At 49.1% G+C, this 20,085-nt stretch overlaps 6 protein-coding genes across 6 annotated transcripts; 2 read left to right on the top strand and 4 right to left on the bottom strand.

The window, feature by feature from the left end:
• The first annotated feature begins 2,529 nt into the window (after nt 1–2,529).
• On the top strand, nt 2,530–3,946 carry BKA55DRAFT_550147 (uncharacterized protein). Its single transcript, XM_046191255.1, has 3 exons — nt 2,530–2,577; nt 2,961–3,204; nt 3,254–3,946. The coding sequence occupies exons 2-3, from the start codon at nt 3,012–3,014 to the stop codon at nt 3,706–3,708; spliced, it is 648 nt and encodes a 215-aa protein (XP_046056718.1). The 5' UTR covers nt 2,530–2,577; nt 2,961–3,011; the 3' UTR covers nt 3,709–3,946.
• A 1,368-nt stretch (nt 3,947–5,314) lies between these two features.
• BKA55DRAFT_532572 (uncharacterized protein) lies at nt 5,315–5,878 on the bottom strand (the record flags this gene model as incomplete). Its single annotated transcript, XM_046189359.1, has 1 exon — nt 5,315–5,878. The coding sequence occupies one exon, from the start codon at nt 5,876–5,878 to the stop codon at nt 5,315–5,317; it is 564 nt and encodes a 187-aa protein (XP_046056717.1).
• A 1,345-nt stretch (nt 5,879–7,223) lies between these two features.
• Nucleotides 7,224–9,018, bottom strand: BKA55DRAFT_498730 (acyl transferase/acyl hydrolase/lysophospholipase; the record flags this gene model as incomplete). The annotated part of the gene is made up of 3 exons (XM_046186579.1): nt 7,224–7,949; nt 8,000–8,816; nt 8,852–9,018. The coding sequence occupies 3 exons, from the start codon at nt 9,016–9,018 to the stop codon at nt 7,224–7,226; spliced, it is 1,710 nt and encodes a 569-aa protein (XP_046056716.1).
• A 553-nt stretch (nt 9,019–9,571) lies between these two features.
• BKA55DRAFT_550138 (Leo1-like protein-domain-containing protein) lies at nt 9,572–11,425 on the bottom strand. The gene is made up of 2 exons (XM_046191254.1): nt 10,842–11,425; nt 9,572–10,785 (listed from the first exon to the last, which is right to left on the bottom strand). The coding sequence occupies exons 1-2, from the start codon at nt 11,097–11,099 to the stop codon at nt 9,820–9,822; spliced, it is 1,224 nt and encodes a 407-aa protein (XP_046056715.1). The 5' UTR covers nt 11,100–11,425; the 3' UTR covers nt 9,572–9,819.
• A 42-nt stretch (nt 11,426–11,467) lies between these two features.
• BKA55DRAFT_550136 (Mob1/phocein) lies at nt 11,468–14,166 on the top strand. The gene is made up of 4 exons (XM_046191253.1): nt 11,468–11,865; nt 12,639–13,003; nt 13,060–13,171; nt 13,222–14,166. Exons 1-4 carry the CDS (start codon nt 11,843–11,845, stop codon nt 13,766–13,768), a joined length of 1,047 nt encoding a protein of 348 aa, XP_046056714.1. The 5' UTR covers nt 11,468–11,842; the 3' UTR covers nt 13,769–14,166.
• Nucleotides 14,167–15,024, bottom strand: BKA55DRAFT_669804 (uncharacterized protein; the record flags this gene model as incomplete). Its single annotated transcript, XM_046197947.1, has 3 exons — nt 14,167–14,398; nt 14,505–14,814; nt 14,977–15,024. The coding sequence occupies 3 exons, from the start codon at nt 15,022–15,024 to the stop codon at nt 14,232–14,234; spliced, it is 525 nt and encodes a 174-aa protein (XP_046056713.1). The 3' UTR covers nt 14,167–14,231.
• Between the last annotated feature and the right edge of the window lie 5,061 nt (nt 15,025–20,085).

The raw sequence follows: 20,085 nt of genomic DNA, 5'->3' as shown, positions 1-20,085 counted from the left end.
GGATTGTTGTGGAAGAGACACTCATGGGTCACATCATGGCGATGCTCGGTAAGACTAACGGTTGCAAAACAGTAGCCGCTGATGGCCAGCTGTTGAGCTGTGGTGTGGCGGAAACCATCTACAACTGGCTGATGAAGTGCAGTATTCATGCACCATTAATGTTGTCGTTCTCTCTTGTGCTCCCCAGCCTCTCGAGCAATGAGGGGATGTGACTATAACGATCACGATGAGCTTAGCATGAAGCTTTTGCGACCATCCATCGAGTTCAAGCCACAAAGCAACGTCAACAATAAACATGTCCGCCTAGAAACCGCTCCATGATCGACGAACCGTATCGGCCTGTATTACCATTGCAGAAGGCTGGGGAGACGCTATCCCAAGCGCACTTACAGCGTTGGATCGGGTTGGTAGAAAGAATGCATAGTACGTACGCTATTGCGTATTTTGTTGACTTACGTAGTCATCAGTCTTAGGAAGCTCGCCAAGCTTTGGGGAATGCATCCCATCATGTTCTCTTGTTTTCCTGTGTGGAAGTCATGCGATCACATTCAATGAGAAAAATGTTGATATTGCCTCACGGAAATATGCCAACCCTTTGATAATCCCTCAGTGACGTGTAATTGAGCAAGTGAAGAATTTGCATGATGGCGTCTGTTTGTTGTCTCTGCTGCCCAACATTCAGCTATAGCAACGCAGCCATGGCGGGCGCCATCAACGGGTAATGATTCACACTAATTTACAGCCACCTAGACACACACACATTAGCGAATGTAATAACACATTATGAGGCGCTATAGACGCTGAGATGGCGACTTCTGATTGCAGTCTACTGTCGCGGAGAATTTGATTCGAAGGATGGTCAATGCCGAGAACGCCACTTGATCAATATTTCCAAGAAACTTGCAAGAGTCATGGTCAAACTCTCAAGTGCTTGCAGGGAAGGTTTTCAATTGAAGCTCGTCATTGGGACTATTGACAAGCGGGGGGGGCAAAGTCATTAAAGTGCTTCCCAATATGGAAAGGTGACCACGCCAGGGATACCAAATTTCCAATAGCGGCAAGCATCCAGACCGCCGATGAAGGAGCAGCAATCGCAGCAGCTGACATGCTGAGATTTTCCGGATGCTATCCAGAACCGTTAGGGACAAGGGTCTTTATCTATGCTACCCTTGGCTCTACGGTTGTGAATGAAAGGGCTCGGAGGTTTCGGCTGCATGTGCTGTGAGATGGGAGGATACTGATAGAGATCATTTCATGGTAAAAGACTGTGTCGTTATTTGTTGATATGTTCAATCAGACACGGCTCATGTCATGAAATCAATACATAATTGAACAAAGACATGGCTACCTTGGCTGAGTCGCATTACATCAGCGAGCTTACGACAGCTTGTCCGACAGTGGTAAGCTAAATCATGGCGGCTATCGCTGCTAAAAGGATAGGGTAGCTGGCCTCGCCCTCCGAGAGTTGGTTTGTAGTGCAGCAGCTCCGGTATACGTAGGAGAGGCGCGGTTAAAAGTGTGTGTGCTGCCGTGACCATCTGCCAGACTAAGGCAAGGCTGACAAAACCCTTGATAAGGCCTAGAACGAATTGAATTGGGGACTTGGCCAGCGGGAAAAAGATTTGCATAGATCAAAGCTCGACTTATGACTGGTTTAGAACATCGGTTCCTTTAGAGGATGACCTCTGAAGGCCGGCGATATGAGTGATTCGAGGTCGCCAGCTGGCAAGGCTTGGTGCAAATAGAGCCTGGAAGTCAAATTGTGATGGATCGAGGTCTCATGTCGCTAATGATGCTTGGTGGGCGCGTGCCCGCTCTGGCTGCCAGGCACAGCACTCCTAGAGGTTGCTCGTCGGTCTTGCAGGTGGGGCTGGCGCATCCCCGTAGCCTGAAGGGCAAACCCACAGAAAGCTTGGAGTATAAGCCACAAAGGGCATAGCGCTGGCATGCTTAGAAGACGCTAGGACATGGCTAATTTGCGTGGCAGGAACCTGATAGGCTCCGTTCTGATTCGGGAATTGGAAGGCCGTGGCTGGCCTGCCAGTGGATGGAATGTGATGATGTAGCGAGATAGGCCAAGAAAGAATGGCATGGGTTGAGAAAGGGAAATGGATTATCAGGCCAAGGTAAGCTAATGACAGGGAAGTGGGGGACGGGGTTCATTGGGTGAAAGTGGAAAGAACCTGGAAGGGGAAAGGGAGATGGAAAGCGAAAGGAGGAAAGGACAAAGCTCACAATTGAATTCAGTTGAACCTGCGGAGAGCATGTCCAGCAACTGCTACCTGCGCTACACCTCGGTCGCCCACCCCTCTGCTTTGCACATACACCCCGGCCCTTAGTTTGGTGGGATGGGATAGAGTAGGATAGGAAGTTGGTGCCATGGTCTCGTGGGATTAGGTTGGATTGCCATCGGTAGCGTCTGAATGTATCCCCTTTTGCTCTCAATATTGTCACTAGCTCTGCGTTCCCTTCATTATAATAAGCCTCCCTCCTTCTCTCGAATCTCCCTCTTTCTTTCTTCTCTATCAACGCCTCAGTCAATTCGCTACTTCGTTGTGCCTATTCCCACTACCTAATGTAAGTCGATGCCCTCTTCATCGTTTCCTTATATGGACAACATCCACATACACCTCGACTTCCTCCCTTGGATCCAACCTGCCCTTGGAAGAAGCATTCAGTGTAAATCGGTTGGGCTACAGCAATGGCAATGAATGGAAGTCGAGAACGCAGGCGCCGGCGGCCACTGTCAACTGCTAGTGACAGCCAGAAGCGGGTGACAATGAATCAAACCGGCAGCCTTTGCACTGCCTAGGGCTTGTTTACTCAACTCCCATCATTCAGCCTCGTGCACCCAACTCGAATACTACAGCATCATTACGCATGCTATTACTCATAGTCTTGCTACTATTTACGCTTTTTCGAATCACCATCCCGGAAACGTTAACTGACTCCGCTGGTAGTATCACTCAGTCATTCTTTCAATCACAAACCAAACCTCACCAACCTTCAAAATGAAGTACACTCTCGCTACCATTGCTGCCTTCGCCTCCGTGGCCCTGGCCAAGCCTGCTTTCCTCAACACCGACTTCGAGCTCACTGAGGGCAAGCCCTACACCATCCGCTACTCTGGCTGTGACGATGGCTGCACCATTGTCCTCCAGAACGGTCCTTCCGATGACCTCTCTGACTACAAGACCCTGACCAGTATGTCTTACTAGTATTGAATATTGAATGCCTTGCTGACTCACGATAGCTTCTGCTGATGGTGACTCTTTCACCTTCACCCCCTCTGAGCTTCCCTCCGACACCTACAACTTTAAGATCACCGACAAGGCTGGCGAGGTCAACTACAGCGCTCAGTTCTCTTACAAGGGCTCATACGCCGCTCCCTCTGTCACCAAGTCCGCTACCGCCACTGAGGCCACTGCTGAGACCACCGCCATCGTTTCCACCAAGGAGGCCACCACCCTCGCCAGTGTCACCAAGTCTGCTGAGGAGACCACCACTGTTGCTAAGCCCATCATTCCTACTCATGCTCCTTCCAAGAACGCCACTACTCCCACTGCTGCCCACCCCACTCCTTCCAAGACTGGCAGTGCTGGCGGTGAGACCAGTGTCCCCAGCGTCCCTGAGAGCGGTGCTGCTCGCATGACATCCTCGCTGGCTCTTATCGCCGGTGCCGTTATGGCCATGGTTTACCTCAACTAAGTTATGGACATGATGTTTTATGCGCATGCATGGGATGAAGAAAGAGCGGTTTGATGAGATTCCAGTTTCCGGTGTATAATTCTACTTTAATGATGGCTTTTGTTTTATTCTTTTCCGGTTACCCCATGAGGCGTCGCGGCCGGCCATATCCACCGATGAACCCTGCGCTGGCTTGTCTAGGAGGAAGAGAGCCTGGTATTTAGAAATCAATTAGACTCACTGTTGGTCTGCTTTTAAACAATCGCTTGATTTACTTGTGATGTATGTCGCTTCCTTGAATCCGTAGTCTATAATGCATTCCATACCACTTCCTGTGGGACTATAAGAAAAACAAAGTAGGTTTATTGGCTGCGGATACAACTGACTTGCTCTTGCCTCCATTCAACGAGCCTATGTTCTTTGATTTAAGCTTCTGATGTACTGGCGAACCTATGTGGAGAATAAACAACGTTTGCAGTATGTCTTTCGCCCTGATTCCGAGTTCCGTCGTCCGAATTTCCCTTTTGTCTTGTGTTAGTTACTCACTCCACACCTCCTACATACATCCTTACATGCAGGTTCCCGGTCTGATCTGCCATCCCTTTCTGTGGCCCAATTGCTGTTTCAGAGTAACAATTCAACGGGACGAATGCCAAATCGATATCTGGATCGACGGGTATGCAACATTGCTAGGGGGCACCCTGCTATATCGGCGCATGATATCAGTGGACATTCTAAAGTCTGCGCCTCTATGTGATGCGTCTGCTATGGGACAGCCTGGACAGCATCAAATAATTGCCGCACTTTTATGGTTCCAATCTCACCTTCCGTTTGACACCGAGATATGCTTCGCTATCTTGATACAAGAAGGATTCCTACAGTGGGTATTATGTAAATCCTCATTACACAACTGAGCATCATGCACATTGCATAACACTCCCAAGTATTTGTCCGAAATTTGTCGCACACCGGTAATTAAATGATCTATACAGGGTCACTTAAGGATTGGGAAGCTACGAGCGCACTGGAGACAGAGTACGGAGTACTGTAGGCCTTCATTCATGCGGTGTGTCATAGGTTCTTTATGCAGCAAACATCACATGAGCCGAATTGCTCAACGATGACCGTTTCCTTGCAAGTTTTGGAGGGCTTGTGTTACATTTCACAGTTTAGCCGTGGAGATCATGGCCAAGTTTCCAGTTAAACGTAATGAATTCTCTTCGATGTAACCGATCTGATCTGACTTAGATGAGCTGATTGCATGCTCCTTGCGTCAGCGAGCATTCCTGTTGTTTGTGGCTGTGGCGGCCCTGTCTTTCTTTCATTGATTCAGTTTCGAAACATAGCTACCGCTGAACTTTTTTGCAGAACAAAGAAACAAAAACAACAAAGAATGAGTGGAGAGTCTCATAAAAGCATCGATATTGAATGCATCATCGTACATGAGTTCAGACGAAAAGGAAAATGAAAAGATACTGTAGATGAAACGCGGGACCGTTCGGCGCGTGGCAGCCCAAAGATGATAGACAAACTGCCGGCCGGAAACAGACAAGGTCCATCCATGCCCCAAGACATTCCTTGGTTTGAAACTCAGAAAATGATTTTATTTTTTCTTTCGCTAAAATTATCATTGTCGCGGAGTGATTCGCTTCTTCTTGGAGACGAAAGAACTTGTCGTAATATCAGCCCACGCTCCGATTCCGCAGAGTCCTTGATCATCTTGGACGAAGGTGTAGCTGTAGCTGAACAGGCTATCGCTACCGACGGACATTTCACAAGCACGGTCGCGCACCACGTGTGAGCCGGGACTGGCAAGCGAGCCTGAAGGCCGGGTATCCTGGAGTTCCAGGCGGAGCAGCTCGGACGCCGTGAGATCGGCAACGGAGGCGGACACGGAGGCGGGAGCGGGGCATGTAGTTTCGGAGACGGCGGATGATGTGCCAACAGTTGTCCAGCCGCTCATCGAGAAGTCGTCGGCTTTAGACGGTGATGATCTGATTGCCGTAGTGCGCTCGAGAACCATGGATGTAGACATATCTGTAGTGAGAGGAGAAGGGTGCTGATAATCATCCATGTCCATCACTTCATCATAAAAGTTGAAGATGGAGGAGCTGCGATCTTCAAGAAGTATGGACGATGAGAGGGATATAGAAGAATCCGAGTTGCTTTCATGCTTATCGTAAAGAGCCATGCTGGCAATGTTGATGAGTCCAAGAATCCAGTTGCGGGATGCCAAACGCTTAGGAGCCACTCTCAGATATACGTCAGATGTGGTGTAATGTTGCTCCAAGTCAAGCGATAAGGTAGACGTCGTGATACTCAGTAATGTAGCTATGTTAGCGTATTCGCCCAAGGCGATATGCCGGGTAGCATGAGCTTTGACGTGTATTTCGATGACTTGGTTGTCTTGCTATGAAATATTCTAGAATCAAGATACTGACCCGAGGAGGTGGGTGAGGCCAGAGCTTTTGAACTCATGAACCCCTTAGCCCAACACCACAAACCATTAACTGCATAAGCCTGTGACCCAGTCCTTTTAATTCGTCAATCGTGCTGAACGCCATGAATGATGCGTTGGCAGTGCCCCTTGCTTGGTGCACGTCTGACGCGGTCTCGATCAGACAGCCTCAAGAATCGGTACGCGGGGAATAAGTGTTGTTCGTATAGAGACACATACCATAATCTATGTATCTATGGTATCGTCATCGCTCAAAAGTGGTGCCATTGCTGCATGGCAGAGCCTCCTCTAACCTATTTCGCATTAGACATGAACTGCTGCTTACCTGTCAAAGCCAACCGCCTTATTCTCTTTTTACGCCCCGCCAGAGTGAGACCTATTTTAGGGAAAGAGGAATTTGTTGCTTTGGATATCTGAACCTATGACCATGTAGAGATTTCTTTGGAGCCCAATGTGGCTGGCACTGACACAGGTTCTAGTCCGATCATACCAATGCTTAAACAACTGGCATCTTTGAGCTCATTCAAGTCTCTCTCGTTTAACTAGCAACTGGTTCATTCACCTTATAAAGTCCGGATGTGATTCTTGTTCTCGCTGGCAAGACTGTATAAGATGATTGGCTAATAATGAGAGTGTCCTCGGAGGCTCTTGAAAACTCATTTCTGACTACAAATCACTCTCTGGCTCTCACACACAATACTCAAGGGTATCTAGTAAGAGAGGTTGTAATTTATACTTACTCCAAGGAATGGCCATTTACTCTCTGTGACTGCTTCTTGCTGATGTTTCGCTCAAGGGGCGTCGAATATTGAGCAATGGTGGTCGGCGTTGATAATCAAATGCGGGATATGACAGGAAGAAAGACGGAATTGATATAATGAGATAAAAACAAGACAGTTACTAGGCACAACAAGCTCCTCCCGTTGGTAGGAACGTAGATAATGCTACCCAGATAGGTAGATATGCTTCCATGCTAAGGCAAGTACTCCTTTGCTGTTTGTGAACGATATCAATAAGGGCTAATATTTATGCATGCTACCAATGTCCCAACGTCTTTGTATGAAGTATTCAAGTCGCACTAATTAAGATCCGTAACGGCTGAACCAAACTGGCCATTACGCTCTCTTCTCTCAGCCTCCATGGTAGCAGCCATGCTCCCCTTTCGTCGTAAGCCCGGGGCCTTAAACTTCCTCACCACCTGATATGACCTGTCGAGCTCATTCTCGACAGCACACCTAATTCTTAGGGCAGCAACGGCAGGCCACACGCTCCTCTCGCCTCTGAGGACCCAGTAGTTGAGGGTCTCTCGCGTCGGAGTTTCTAGTAATCGCACAAAGTCCCCTGCTGTCACTTCGGGCACGAGAACCATGGAAGCAGCCGGGACTTGTTCATCAACCAAGAAGCGGCGGATACCGGTTGGTAGAAGATTTAGTGTGTCCAGCTGACTGAGGCGGTGCCTTATCTCCAACCCAACCATGCGTACGAGAAAGGCAGATATTTGTGTCGTTTTGCTCCGAGATTCTACCAAGGATGGACCATGCATATCAGACTGAATAAAAGGAATGAGATATGGTCGAGCTTGGCTGACAATGAAATGATTGACGTTGAATAACTCAGCAATGCGTCGTAAAGGTGAGTCTCGATCGGAGTAGGATGTATGAGTCCAATGTCGAAAGTCAATAGTGTTAGCCGGTGCCCATGGTACAATGTTACCATGAGCGTCCTTGCAGAGCATCGTTGTCTTGCGGTGGCCGTAAAGAGAAGGCGATGAGGCATTCGATGCCACAGCAGCGGTCCAGATCAACTAAGACGAGTCAGCAAACTTCATGGACTGTCAATATTTCAAGAACATACCACGTTAGGCGCAGTCAGATAGTTGAGGAGCGTCGGTACACCTCCCTGGCCCTCCGTCGCAACAGTTATGTTTAGCACCCTCTTGCTCCGGTTATAAGCCTCCTCGAAAGTCAAATCGCCGACATTGGCCCTCACACATTCCTCCAAAACAGTCACATCGAGAAAATACCCTTCTTTGGAGAAACGTCTAACTCTCCGCAATAGAGTTTCCCACCGCGACCTGAAGGCCTGAGCCGTTGAAGTTTCCCCGTTCTCGTGACCATTCTTGGGCGCAAACGCTGAGAGATCGATACCATCGCCACTCAAGACTGCTGGTAGCTCGTCTTCCGTATGAATAGCGACCAGAGCTGCGATCAAGGCGCCTGTAGCCGTTCCGGTAATGATGCGCGGAAGTAAACCACGCAGAAAGAGAGCCTTCACAACGCCCAAATGGCACATGCCAAATATGGCACCACCTTGAAGGACGAGTGTACTCCTCCCGAAAGCCTGCCTTGTATCATGGATACAGTCCAATTTCATCTGGGTCGTCAACGATGGCCCCGTGCCATGTATAGCCGATGGAGTTGTAGGCAGGGCGCGAATATCTTCCACTGCCTCGGCAATCTGTGTTATGTACTCTTCTATAAGATACTTGGTTCCGGCGAAGGATCGATTGTAGAGTTTGGGTGAGGTGATGTTCCCGAGGTTTCGAACTAGGCCGGATCTTAATAGGTTGACAAGCTGCTGAAAGTTCCCGTCTTCCCGCGCGGTCGCGAGAGAGTCTAGACGTTCTGCAATGAGTCTCCAGTCGTAATATTTAGAAGCTGGATTGTTCCTCCTGTAACCGTATTAGCGTATCTCATCCAAGTAGACATGGCATTTTGTAAGCAGACTTGCCATAGATCAAGGCCGAGGAGGTTATCCAGGTGTAGTGCGGCTTCTTCCCAGTCCTCAAAAGCCTCTGCGGTTCTCAATAGATCCAGCCATAGTTCAACGGGGCTTTTGCGCGCGTACCAGGTCCGAAGCTTCTGTAACGACATAGTTAGGAACGACAACGTCGCGTATCACGTATAGGAGGAACAGAGAGTATACCCTCTGCCAGAAGCTGGCCACATCCACGACGACACCCCATACGGTGATTACCACCCCCATTGTGCGTTACCGAGGGCCGATCACAAGCACAAGCACCATTTGCGAAGTGTCGTGTTTTGCGAGCGTAGCGACGAGATCACACACACACAGTACCTTGGGACTATGTCATAAACGCTAGATACCGCATGCAGGACCGGTGAAGGGGCCTTCTTAAGGCGTCTAGGTTGGTCTATTAGAAATTCGAAGTATTGTTTTATAGGATATGCAGGATAGGTTGGTGTTGTTGAGTTTCATAGAGCTCCCCGCAACAGTTCAACAAAGTACCTCCTTGAGTAAGGTAAGGTCATGGCTGACGCTAAATCGGCATGTGATTGCCAATGAGATCACCAGTTTTTGAGACATGGAATCTCGGAGATTGAGCCGCACTCACATGCACATATATATGAGACTAGTTATCAGTGTCGAATGAACGATTTTTGTCGATAAAGTGTAGTTTATTTATTATGCTACGGTTTATTGTATTGGCGAAGGAGAGTCACATAAGGCAAGGTTCATTGAAGATGCAGCTTTGCTATATTGCTCCTAAAAGTCTAAAATTAGAAAAATACCATACAAAAACTACCAATTTTTGTGGTACTCTGTCGAAGACAGTTTGATATTTGTTATAATCATATTACACAGCAATAACCTCCCTTTGCTCACCATGCACGTATCACCCTATTGGCTCTGAGACTCCAAAGACGTCCGTTCTAGTCGTCATCATCATCAATGACATTTCTCCGGCGGGATCTTCCTGCCACTTGTTCGACTTCGCTGAGATCATCTTCGTCCTCACTGCGATCCCTTGTCCTCTGCCGTTTGGAACGAGGCTTCTCCTCTTCGTCGTCATCGGGAAACTCATCTTCGTCGTCATCATCGCCTCCGCTTTCCACTTCTTCGTCGTCACTATTGACGATGAAGCCATCGTCGAGGGAGTAGCCTTCATGTCGACCAACAGCATGCTCAAGTTCCTCGTCTGACTCCTCATCTCTTCGCCTTCTAGGCTTGCCTGAACCAGGCGCGCCGCGCTTGCGAGAGCCTCCGGCGCCTCGACGCCCACCTTCAAGGTCCCCAATAGACAATCCTCCTCGTGATCGGCCATACCCACCGTCCATCTTGGCAGCAGCATTCTCGCGTCGCCTCTGTGCCTTCATTCTCTCCTTCTCGGCCAATTCGGCCTGCTTTTTCTGGAGTTCGGGATCGACAGTAGTTTGGATGATCATGTCAGATGCATTCGCAGGCTTACTAGCAACAGCCATCCTCTCAGCAAGGAGAGTCAGCGCGTCGTCTCCAACAGATTTGTTGGGTCGAACATTGTATTGCTCTGTGATATGTCCAACCGTCATGAGGATGTTACTGTGTAACTCGGCGGCAGCTGCATAGTAGTGACCATCGTTGACCTCGTTGTAGGGCTTGTCTGGCGGTGGGGCGAGCGCCTTTCTCTGAATCTCATAGTGCTCTCCGCCAACGGAAATTGTCACTGATCCGTCACTCCAGTGAAAGATGTTCGTGTTACTCTTGAACTCGCCGGTACTGTGATCTTTTCGTACTCGAGCGACGTGCTTAGGATGTTCAGCTTTAGCGTTTACCAGGTCGAATTCTGTTGGCTCGAACGTCTCGGGATCGTACACTTCAGGCATTATCTTCATGAACTTGGGGATCCGTAGGATTCGAAGCTATATCGTCAAAGTCAGCGCCAAGAGGCTTCTGCAGAGCAGGCAAAAACGCATACCGCGCCATCTTTAGGCTTAGGAATTCGATGTCGATAGGTCTCGACGTTTTGGATAGCTCGTTCTTTTGTCTGGACTTGAGCCTGGTCGTCGTCGTCGTTGCGATACCGCGCGTAGCTATCGCCTTCTGGATCTGATGCAAGTTCATCATTCTCATGGACAGGCTCCTTGGTGGGCACAATATCATCGTCACCATCATCACCGAAGAGGTCGTCGCCGCCCTCGTCGATTGAGTCAATTGGGTCTTCTATGTCTGACATGTTGTAGGTTCTTTGTGATGAGGAGAGGGAGTTAGATCAATGGAAGAAAAGAGTGAAAGAAGCGGTTAATGTTTGCGCGCAAAGTGAGCTTGCAGTCGCGCCTTGACTTTCAGTGACCGTGGATCCGTTTAGCTGATTGTGGTTCTAGGCCTGAGGTTGGGAGGTACACCAGCCACAGCAATGTCCTTTTTGTCAGAAATCGCAGCCACAATCTGTGCCACCGGACTATTCCAAGTCAGTGGAGACGAAAACGAAAGGAACAAGCACGCTGCAGCCTCAGGAGGTTTGAGAAGAAAAAGGTGGCGGAGAAGTGGCAGGCTGTCAAGATGCTACCTTTCGAATCCTCTGAAACAGGCATGGCGCGCTTCAGGTGACAAACAGAGCAGGGAGGTTTCTGGAGACGGGATGTGATGCGATGCGCTAGCGTGAGGCCCCGTTGTGGCGCCCATCCGCTACAGTTACGGGGTACTTAGCCGCTATTCATCAAGCCCAAGCCCCGACACCGACACCTCAAAAACCCCCTTTCTCAAACCGACTCCAGCTGCTGATATCGGATTTGATCTGATATTGATCCTGACAACAACACGCAGTTTCAGTCAGGCGAAAGACAATACCAACGACCGCATAATCACCGAGCATACACAAATACCGACTCGAGCGCGTTCTCCTTCTATCTGGGAAACCCTCGTGGAATCCTTTTCAGGCGCCTTTACTCACGATTTCACCCCGCCTTTCTGTCAACCATGTCGAACCTCTTTTCTGGCATGTGAGTATCTTTTTTTGACTCTTCAGTATCATCTCAATTTGTCTTTGCCCGTCATTGGATCTTCATTGCCAGCTCTGCTACCGTGTGGTTTGTCTCTCCGTTCCGCGATTGTTGCTGTCATGTCTTCATGACGAATGCTAGATGAGCCGCCTCTTGTAGAGGTAAAATATCTATATCCACCAGCCACGACCCTCTACCTATGCGAGTGCAACATTGCAAATTCTTCATTTCGGATACACTCAAACCTGGAGCCAATACCCTTGCGTACTCCTTGTCGCAGTGCAGGACAACTACCGAAAGACTGAGGGTCGACTGTACACAATCAGACTCTCACCATGTGGTCCCCAAGTACACTAGTACTACGTTGAAGACATGTCCCAAAGATTCATGAGCTGGAAGAATTCATTTTTGAGCCTCTGAAGACGTTGCCCTAGAATTCCTTGGAAAAACTGGTCACTCTTAAGGCCCTTGTCACGATACGCAGTCTTTGCTAGTGTCTATTGGACATCATGAATAGTTCCTCACTCATATATCATCCCTACCTTTCCTATCATCATTCCTCTCCCTTGCAAGGGCGCCACGCATGGCGCTTTTCTGCGGCTGCCATGGGCGGACCTGCCAGTGTTTCAACCGACTGTGCCATTTCAAGCATAGTGTGCTGTCACATCTATGCTCTCCTATACTGACTTTACGTGACTTTTCTGTTCCTTCTTTACCTTGGTCTTATTTCGATAGCATCCATTTCATTACGCTTGCTAACATAACATCACCAGTAACGCTCGATTCCGAGGTGGCTCAGCTAAGCCTTCTTCTGGCCCTCAAAAGAGCCCAACTGGTTCTACTGCCAGTCAGCCTCCCCCACCAGAGCTGCCTACTCAAGGGAGTCAATCTTCCTCAGCTAGCTTAGCCCCGAAGGTCCCCCCTCTGCCTAACTCTCCTTCACTCGCCCAGACCATTGGCATGGATGACTCTAGCGGCGTCATGAGCGGCGACGAACTAATTTCTTCCTATCATCTTCCTCGACCTCTTCCTCTGTGGCTCAATGCCCAATATGCTAAGCACATAGTAAAGGGTAATTTTATGACACTGAGCGCCCGACCCAAGACGGTCGAGCAAGGCGAGTGGATCGCACATCAAGGTATGAATGAAACTTTGATATCAAAATGAGTCCTTGCGGGTGCTAACGCCTTTCAGTTGTTGAGCATTACCGCAACCTGTGGAACTTTGTTCGAGTTCTCCACGAGAAGGAGGATGATGGTACATCCATCTGCAACTCTACCAGCTGCCCACGCATGTCGGCTGGAGCGTGAGTTATAAGCACTCTTATCGGACCATTCATTCACTTACACTCGCTAGCAACCACTCCTTTACTTGGCTCAACCGCAACAGGGAGCCTGTTGAGCTTCCCGCCTATGAGTACATGACTCTTATGCAGCGATGGATTTCTGGCAAGATTGACGACACCAACATCTTCCCGACTGACCCCTCTGGTGTCTCGTACGCCCACAACCCCTCCATCACCACCACACCTTTGTCCCAGCTCTCGAACCCCGGCGAGCCCGAGTACATCGGAAAGCGATCAGGTTTCCCTGACAAGTTCGTCGATATCTGCCAGATGATTTTCCGACAAATGTTCCGAGTCTACGCTCATCTCTACTGGGCTCATTTCACCGAGCCATTCTACCATCTCAACCTGGAGAAGCAGCTCAACAGTTGTTTCTCACACTTCGTCCTGACGGCTACGGCTCTGGATATGCTCAAGCCCGCCGAGCTGGAACCCATGCAGCCTCTAATCGATCTTTGGGCTGCCAACGGAACTTTTCCTCCCGAGTCCAAGGCATATGAGTATGCCAACATCCGAGCCGGCGAGCGTCTCCTGCAGCTTTCCAATGTCCCCCAATAAGCATGGACGAGTACCGGTGTAGCGTAACACGAAAGGCGGAGAAGATGGGGTATCGATCCTGTGGATCGACTCCCATGTACACAATCTGGAAGGCATGTATCCAGCCTGAAGTCGGAGGGTTGATAAACCAGGCAGGTTGAATGGGGTCGCATGATAAAGCATATTCCTGCAGTAGTAAAAGAGCTGCAGACTGGAGTTCCGGGGCCACGACTAAAGTGCTTCGCGGGGGAGTCGACTGTGCAGGGGACACATGGCTGATGGTAGACTTACGAACTGGAGACTTTGCGGTATCGTATCAATGCGAGGCTTGTTTCTAGTTCCCCAAACACGAATAGATTTCGAAAATTGAAATAACATAGCGTAGAAAATCACAAACATGACCCAGTCTGTCAAATGATAGATCCCTGCTCTCAGATTACACGATTCACACCCGGGCTAATCGATATCTCGTCCGTCATGCCTTTCAGTCATTCTTCGAACCCTTGTTGCATTGCGCACTTACCTCGCTGATTTTGTATTCCACAATGACTGGTCGATCTTCCTCAATAACGAATCTGCCCGAGCCAACATACAACTTGTCCTGCAGGAGTTTCAACCCTGGAGCGTCAGTCTCGAACCTAATCTGCACAACTAAAGTCGTCAGCATCGAATCCAGAATTGTCCCACACCAGCTCAAAACACAGCATGGCGGTTTAGCGTGAGGCCGACACCCATGACATAGGATCAGCTAACTCACATGCGTTTCCAAAGCCAGTCGTCGTAGCATTCGTATCTCCTCGAATCACTCTCCCCTCATCTCCCGCCACGTTCACTACACCATTGTAGCTAAAACGCAGCAGAGAGCCAGAAGTATCACGTGCAACACTTGTTACTTCAAGCTTGACCCATTGACCATCGGGATCGCGCCGAATGAAGTCGCTGCCGTGGATGAACGTCGCCTCTAGAGGAGGCTCATATCCCGGCTCAGAGACGAGAGTGCCCGCCTTGGGTAGGAAGGGGATGTTCAGGAGGTTAGAGGTGATGACAAGAGGATCATTGATGGCGATCTATGATCCAAAGAATTAGTGATGTGTAAATCCATTCCGAATGGGGGCAATGGAATGGCTCAGAAACACGGTACTCGTAGGGTTCGAAGGTACAGGCTTTAGGTTAGAGACAAAGCCCCAATGATGTGTATAAAAGGTGAAGAAAACTACAGTCCGACATACTTGAGCTGTGAAAGCAGGGATAAGTGTAGGGAAGTTGGTCAACTTCATGTCGAAAGTTGTTCGACTGGATGTCGAGTCTCATTCTTGTTCTAAGAAACAAGTCAAGCAGCTGCTCATGCGCTTTTCTATCTCACTGCTCGGCTTCCGACCCAGTCTTCGGAACTAGAATGGGCGCAAATGCATACGGCATTGAGTCGCAATCAAATCCATCCCTATCTCGTATTATATCTGCATTCTCCGAGACCACAACAGAGGAGTTGCACGCAACGGCGATACACTGGGCGAATTGTGTGCGAGCATCGACGTTTGAATCATGACACACATTGTGATATTGTTGCCCTTGTGATAGGAACATCTACCGAAGCAGATTTGCTAATCAATTACGAGATCTATTGCTGCGTGACTAGTGTACAGAGCTGATATGGGTGCCCACAAGGGGCGACGATTTCGAGTAACACAGGCCATCCCAGACTGCGGAGGTATTGGGGGACCAAGCCACAGAGGTCTGATAATAGGGGCACATATGTGTACTGGGAGCCATTTTCTTGACGGGCAGCGATGCAGAAACCCGTTCTCAATAGTGTTAAGATCAGGACATATCACCAATGATGAAGCACAAGACCCCGTGGTCTCAAGAGCGATATTGCGGGAACGAAACTCATACCATGACGCTGAGAGCCGCCAGACAACTTGGCGGAAGACATTTTGAAAAGCCAACCACGAGAGTGATGTGTGTCCAAGACACCAGTTGCTAGTGTAACGACGTTCACAACACAATGGCACCGCGAGCCCATCTGTTAGGTACGGCCAGGCTTCATTCACAATGCATTCACTAGACCCCAACAGACGGGTTCAGCTAAAGAATGGAATGTGCATATGATTCCGGTTCATGATGACGGCGTGGTGCTGCGTTTGTGCAATGGATATCTATACCAGAAGTTCTCGAATGACCGTCAGCCCGGACGCACCTCCACCAACTCTTATTAGCCGTATCTACCACAAGCTTCGTTATTAAAAAGAAGATCAAGATATATTACCCACCAGTTACTTTAAGGGATGAGCATTGCAAAGGCTGTCAGTGCATTCGAGTTCCTGGTGGCGGAGTCGGTTTATCCATTCTAGAACCGATGTCCCATTTGCCCGGATACTTCGGTGTTGTCCATTGATGTTCGGAACCGCACATTTCAGACTGTATGGATGGTCATAAAGCAAGATCCTATCGTGCGAGAGAGCTGTTGGGTATTGGGACTGTCATCCGTTTCAACCCGTCATGGCCCGGGTACCCCCTGCTTCCTTCTGTCAAAACCTTGTCGGCCCAGCCTATTGTTTAAGCCACTTGTTTCAGAAACACATCCGCTCGTGAGATCGAGTGGCTGACAAGTCCTTCCTCAGCTGTGAGGACCATGTCCCAGATGTGGCAAAGGGCACATGGTTTCTCTCTACCATGTTCACCGCTGAACCTGCCCTAAATAGGAAGAAGAAACGATTGTCCCATTGCGGATCATTGTCGTCGTCGTATCTGGAGTCAAGGTCAAGTACAATTACACTCAGATCCTGGTATTTTCTGTCGTATTCATGCCCTTGACGATGTTCCAGGTACGGCATCTTCGTTAGTTGACCAGACACGACGTGATGTTCGTGATGCTGACGAAGAAGGCGCAGCTATCAGTATTCTTGACGATACTTAAATAACTCCTAGAAGCCGTGATGATCTACTGGCTGATCCCAGTGTCAGACGTTAAAAATAGTCAACAATCGCTATACAAGATGTGTGACTTTATCTGAAACAGCAAGCGGATGATATCATGGATCGCGGTTTTGCGAACTTGGCTTGCATGCTTGACTGACTGATGCATACTGCCGTGTTTGAGAAGCAAGGTTTCAGAGATAGCTTAGAGATCCGTTACTATCAATGCCTTCACTTGAAAGCATTCGGTATGTTGATATGCAAATGATAACCCAGCTTCGCAAAATACACTTGATTGGGGTCCAAATTGCACTTGCAAAACAAGACTAGTCCATATAAAGACAACTCGGTCTGTTTCGTCCCCCAGAAGGCAACGTTAGATTTCCTTGTTCCAAGATGTTGTGAGCGTCATCGCAGCTTGTCGGCTGCGACATAGCTGTCCCACGTTAACATTTCTGGGTTACCAAGTCGTATTATCGGCGAATCTTTGTCCTGGCATGCTGCATGTGCCAACTCTTAATCCCTTGCGTGAGATTGTGACATTGATGTCCGTCAGTGTTTCAGATATCAAAAAAGACGCGGGGATTTCGACACTTGGTTCCTCTGTCTCCGGGATTCCCAGCCTCAGCCTCACGAAATGGCCTGATACTTGTCGAGGCTGACTCTGTCAAGAGTCCGGAATCCTCGCTTGGAAACAGCAATATCCAGAGCAGTGGATCGTTATGCTGAAAATCTCTTCGCATACGATGAACGTGGACCCAAACTCGGACAGGGATACCCAGACCGCATGTTCGGGAGGCACCCTACGCCACTTGATGATGGAAAGAGAGGTGACCAGTTAGTGGTCAACCTCTTCTGTCGCGTGCTGGTGAAATACCGGTGGTCAATCCAGATATTATTCTTTGAGTGTGCATAATGACCCCAGGCCGTGGTAAAAATATCAGCGCAACCTGGCCACCCAAGTGTAGAATGAGCCCTGGACTACGCCGGATCAAAGAGTCTAGCATTGGTAAGACCTGCGCTTCTGTTCCATCCTAGGTACAGTGTCATATAGAGGCTGCGTCATGAATGATATCCAATATGAACCAGGATATCTCTCGTTTGTCTTTGACATGCCGGATATAGAATGAATATGACCAACACTGGAATCAATGTTGTGTTAGATCAGGGGAACCGAAAAGCATGTGCTTCTGAAACCGAGATGACTGAATCAGAGAGGTTCTGCGTTGTCGTGGGGGCCAGAGCCAGTGTCCGAAAATCGCAGCCTTTCTTCGAGTCATAATGGCGGTATCTCTATGCTCACCAATGGATATGTTGAGGCAGTTGGGTAACGATTTTGGGCGGCCTTCATATCGGATTCACATCGGCATTGGTGAGTAACACCCCTGATGCGGTGATGAGGAGGCCATTCAGAGTCGCAGCAGGCCCTGTCTATTGAACCCGTTTGTCTCGAAAGGTGATGAGGCTCTCAATATGGCCGAGGCGTACGTCTCGGTAACCATGCATAGGGTTCAAAGTTCTGAGTTGACGAGGATACGCTGCATAGCCCACTTGGGTTATTTGATGACCAGAACTGGCTAAACTGCATGCACAAAGCGTAAGCCTGATTGCTTGGACAAGCAATTTAGGAATGGAGCAGGCCGAGTAGGTTAGCCTTCTGGGCGAATGAAGCACCAAAACCGCTCGCCCTATTTAAATGATTGGACGTCGTGACAGATTGGGCAGTTTTGAATAGCGCTGGCTGTTTACCCAACTTGACCCTCCCGGAACAAGATCCGGAAATCCATGGTAGCGACGAAAAATATTCGCACACTTGATCACGAAGCGATAAGAATGTACTTGGACAAGAAGATGGAACGCGAAATGACATATACAGTTTTTTCTATCAGCAGGAGACGAAAACCCTTTATTCACTCACAATGCATTCATCGAGATTCGGGAAGCATTCCAGATGGAAAGTCTTCAAGTCATTTTAGGGTCCTATGTGTGATGTGATGTTTTCCGTTACGCGAGAAGGGTCCTCGGATTTGAAGCATGGACCCAGATGCACCCCAAGCACGAAATGTTTGGACCATAGATCAGTCAAAGCCATGACGCTAGACCATTTGGTATCTGTCAAAGAGCAAGTCAGTCAGCAGGGGATGAGAGAGCAAGGTGCCTAACATTTTTCTGGTCGGCTAGGGAGAGGACGCGCACGCGTAACACACCGACAAAACAAAGTGCTCAAAAGAGAAGCACCACGAGCGGCCCATTATGCGACCGCGAAGCACAGTGGATCCATGATATCAGGCCTATGAGCCTAGTGGTTAGAATTAGGCGTGTCGAGGGCGTGCAGTAGGAGCGTGTGGGAGCTGAAGTCGCAGTCGTCTTCCCCAGCCACCCACAGTGACGGAAGCATCGAAGTCTCAGTGCATGATCAAGAGAAGCATCTCTTGGCTGATGAGCTATTGGAGATTCCGCAGGTGAATCGGACGATAACAGACTTGAGACGTGATATCGATGGTGTTCTTGCAGTCAAGAACGGGATTTGTGGTGATGTGTGCGATGGTCAGCAGACGGCACTTATTGGGGCTGGAAGTTCCGATATCTGATGTCTCAAGTGCAGAAACATCTTGGGAGGATGATGGAAAACTCTTGCCTGGGGCATCTATTCAGAGCTGTCCCGTGGTCCTCGGCTCGGTTCCTTCATTGGAAAGATGCTGTCAATCGAAATATTTTCCCTGATAATAGACGATGTTCGCAAAGTGGACAAACTCGCGCCAGGATGAAGCCAGTCGAGATATCCATTGTGAGGCGACTCCATTATGCCATGGCGTGTAGTTTTCCACAGTTTTAGGACGGCTCATAGTTCCTCGCTAGAACCAAAAAAGAATAGAGTATCCGCAGTCCCTGAGGACGGGGCCGAAGACGCGGTGTCGGACGTGCTGCTCGCGTTTCATATTGTGTTGTCTCTTCTTGTTGCCTTGTGAAATAAGACTTTCGCGAGCTATTCGTTGAAGACGAGCAGGGCATTGGCAGCTGTCCATGTCCTTCCAATCCCGTCCCATCAGCCATCGGTACTTGGGAGGGTACGCCGACACGTTCTTGCCCCACGGACCAGCAGACTGGTCAATAGGAAGGCAGCCATTAGTGTTAGTGGCTCTCGGCTGATGCAGAAATAAAGCCCAAAGCTCTGAGCACTAGCGTCCGTTTTGGTGCCCAACGTCTTGGACTTTTCCATTGTTAGGTTGCTGGGCTTTTGTAAACAACCTAAGTGGCCGGGCCGGCCCAGCAGCGCCCGAGGCTAGACCCAATGAGACATTTTGGAGTCGAGCTTAGAAGTCGACGCTCCTAATGAGAGGCGATGATGTCGCGGGTCTGAGTAAGAGTCTCTTACCGTCTGGAAATGCGGTGCGATGCTCCCTTGCTAGAGGTGCCGATAT

Source organism: Fusarium redolens (genome assembly GCF_020744475.1).
Source record: "Fusarium redolens strain MPI-CAGE-AT-0023 chromosome Unknown BKA55scaffold_1, whole genome shotgun sequence".
Lineage (NCBI taxonomy): Eukaryota > Fungi > Ascomycota > Sordariomycetes > Hypocreales > Nectriaceae > Fusarium > Fusarium redolens.
Note: the sequence above shows the minus strand (reverse complement) of the source record. Positions and strands in the feature narration are given on the sequence as shown.

What these genes read in the sequence shown, in the direction of transcription:
- BKA55DRAFT_550147 (XM_046191255.1), top strand. Translation starts at nt 3,012, where the DNA reads ATGAAGTACACTCTCGCTACCATTGCTGCCTTCGCCTCCGTGGCCCTG. An exon ending in TGACTACAAGACCCTGACCA is followed by an intron (nt 3,205 to 3,253) that starts GTATGTCTTACT and finishes GACTCACGATAG; the next exon opens with CTTCTGCTGATGGTGACTCT.
- BKA55DRAFT_550136 (XM_046191253.1), top strand. Translation starts at nt 11,843, where the DNA reads ATGTCGAACCTCTTTTCTGGCAT. An exon ending in CGAGTGGATCGCACATCAAG is followed by an intron (nt 13,004 to 13,059) that starts GTATGAATGAAA and finishes AACGCCTTTCAG; the next exon opens with TTGTTGAGCATTACCGCAAC. An exon ending in CCACGCATGTCGGCTGGAGC is followed by an intron (nt 13,172 to 13,221) that starts GTGAGTTATAAG and finishes TACACTCGCTAG; the next exon opens with CAACCACTCCTTTACTTGGC.
- BKA55DRAFT_550138 (XM_046191254.1), bottom strand. Translation starts at nt 11,099, where the DNA reads ATGTCAGACATAGAAGACCCAATTGACTCAATCGACGAGGGCGGCGAC. An exon ending in CTAAGCCTAAAGATGGCGCG is followed by an intron (nt 10,786 to 10,841) that starts GTATGCGTTTTT and finishes TTGACGATATAG; the next exon opens with CTTCGAATCCTACGGATCCC.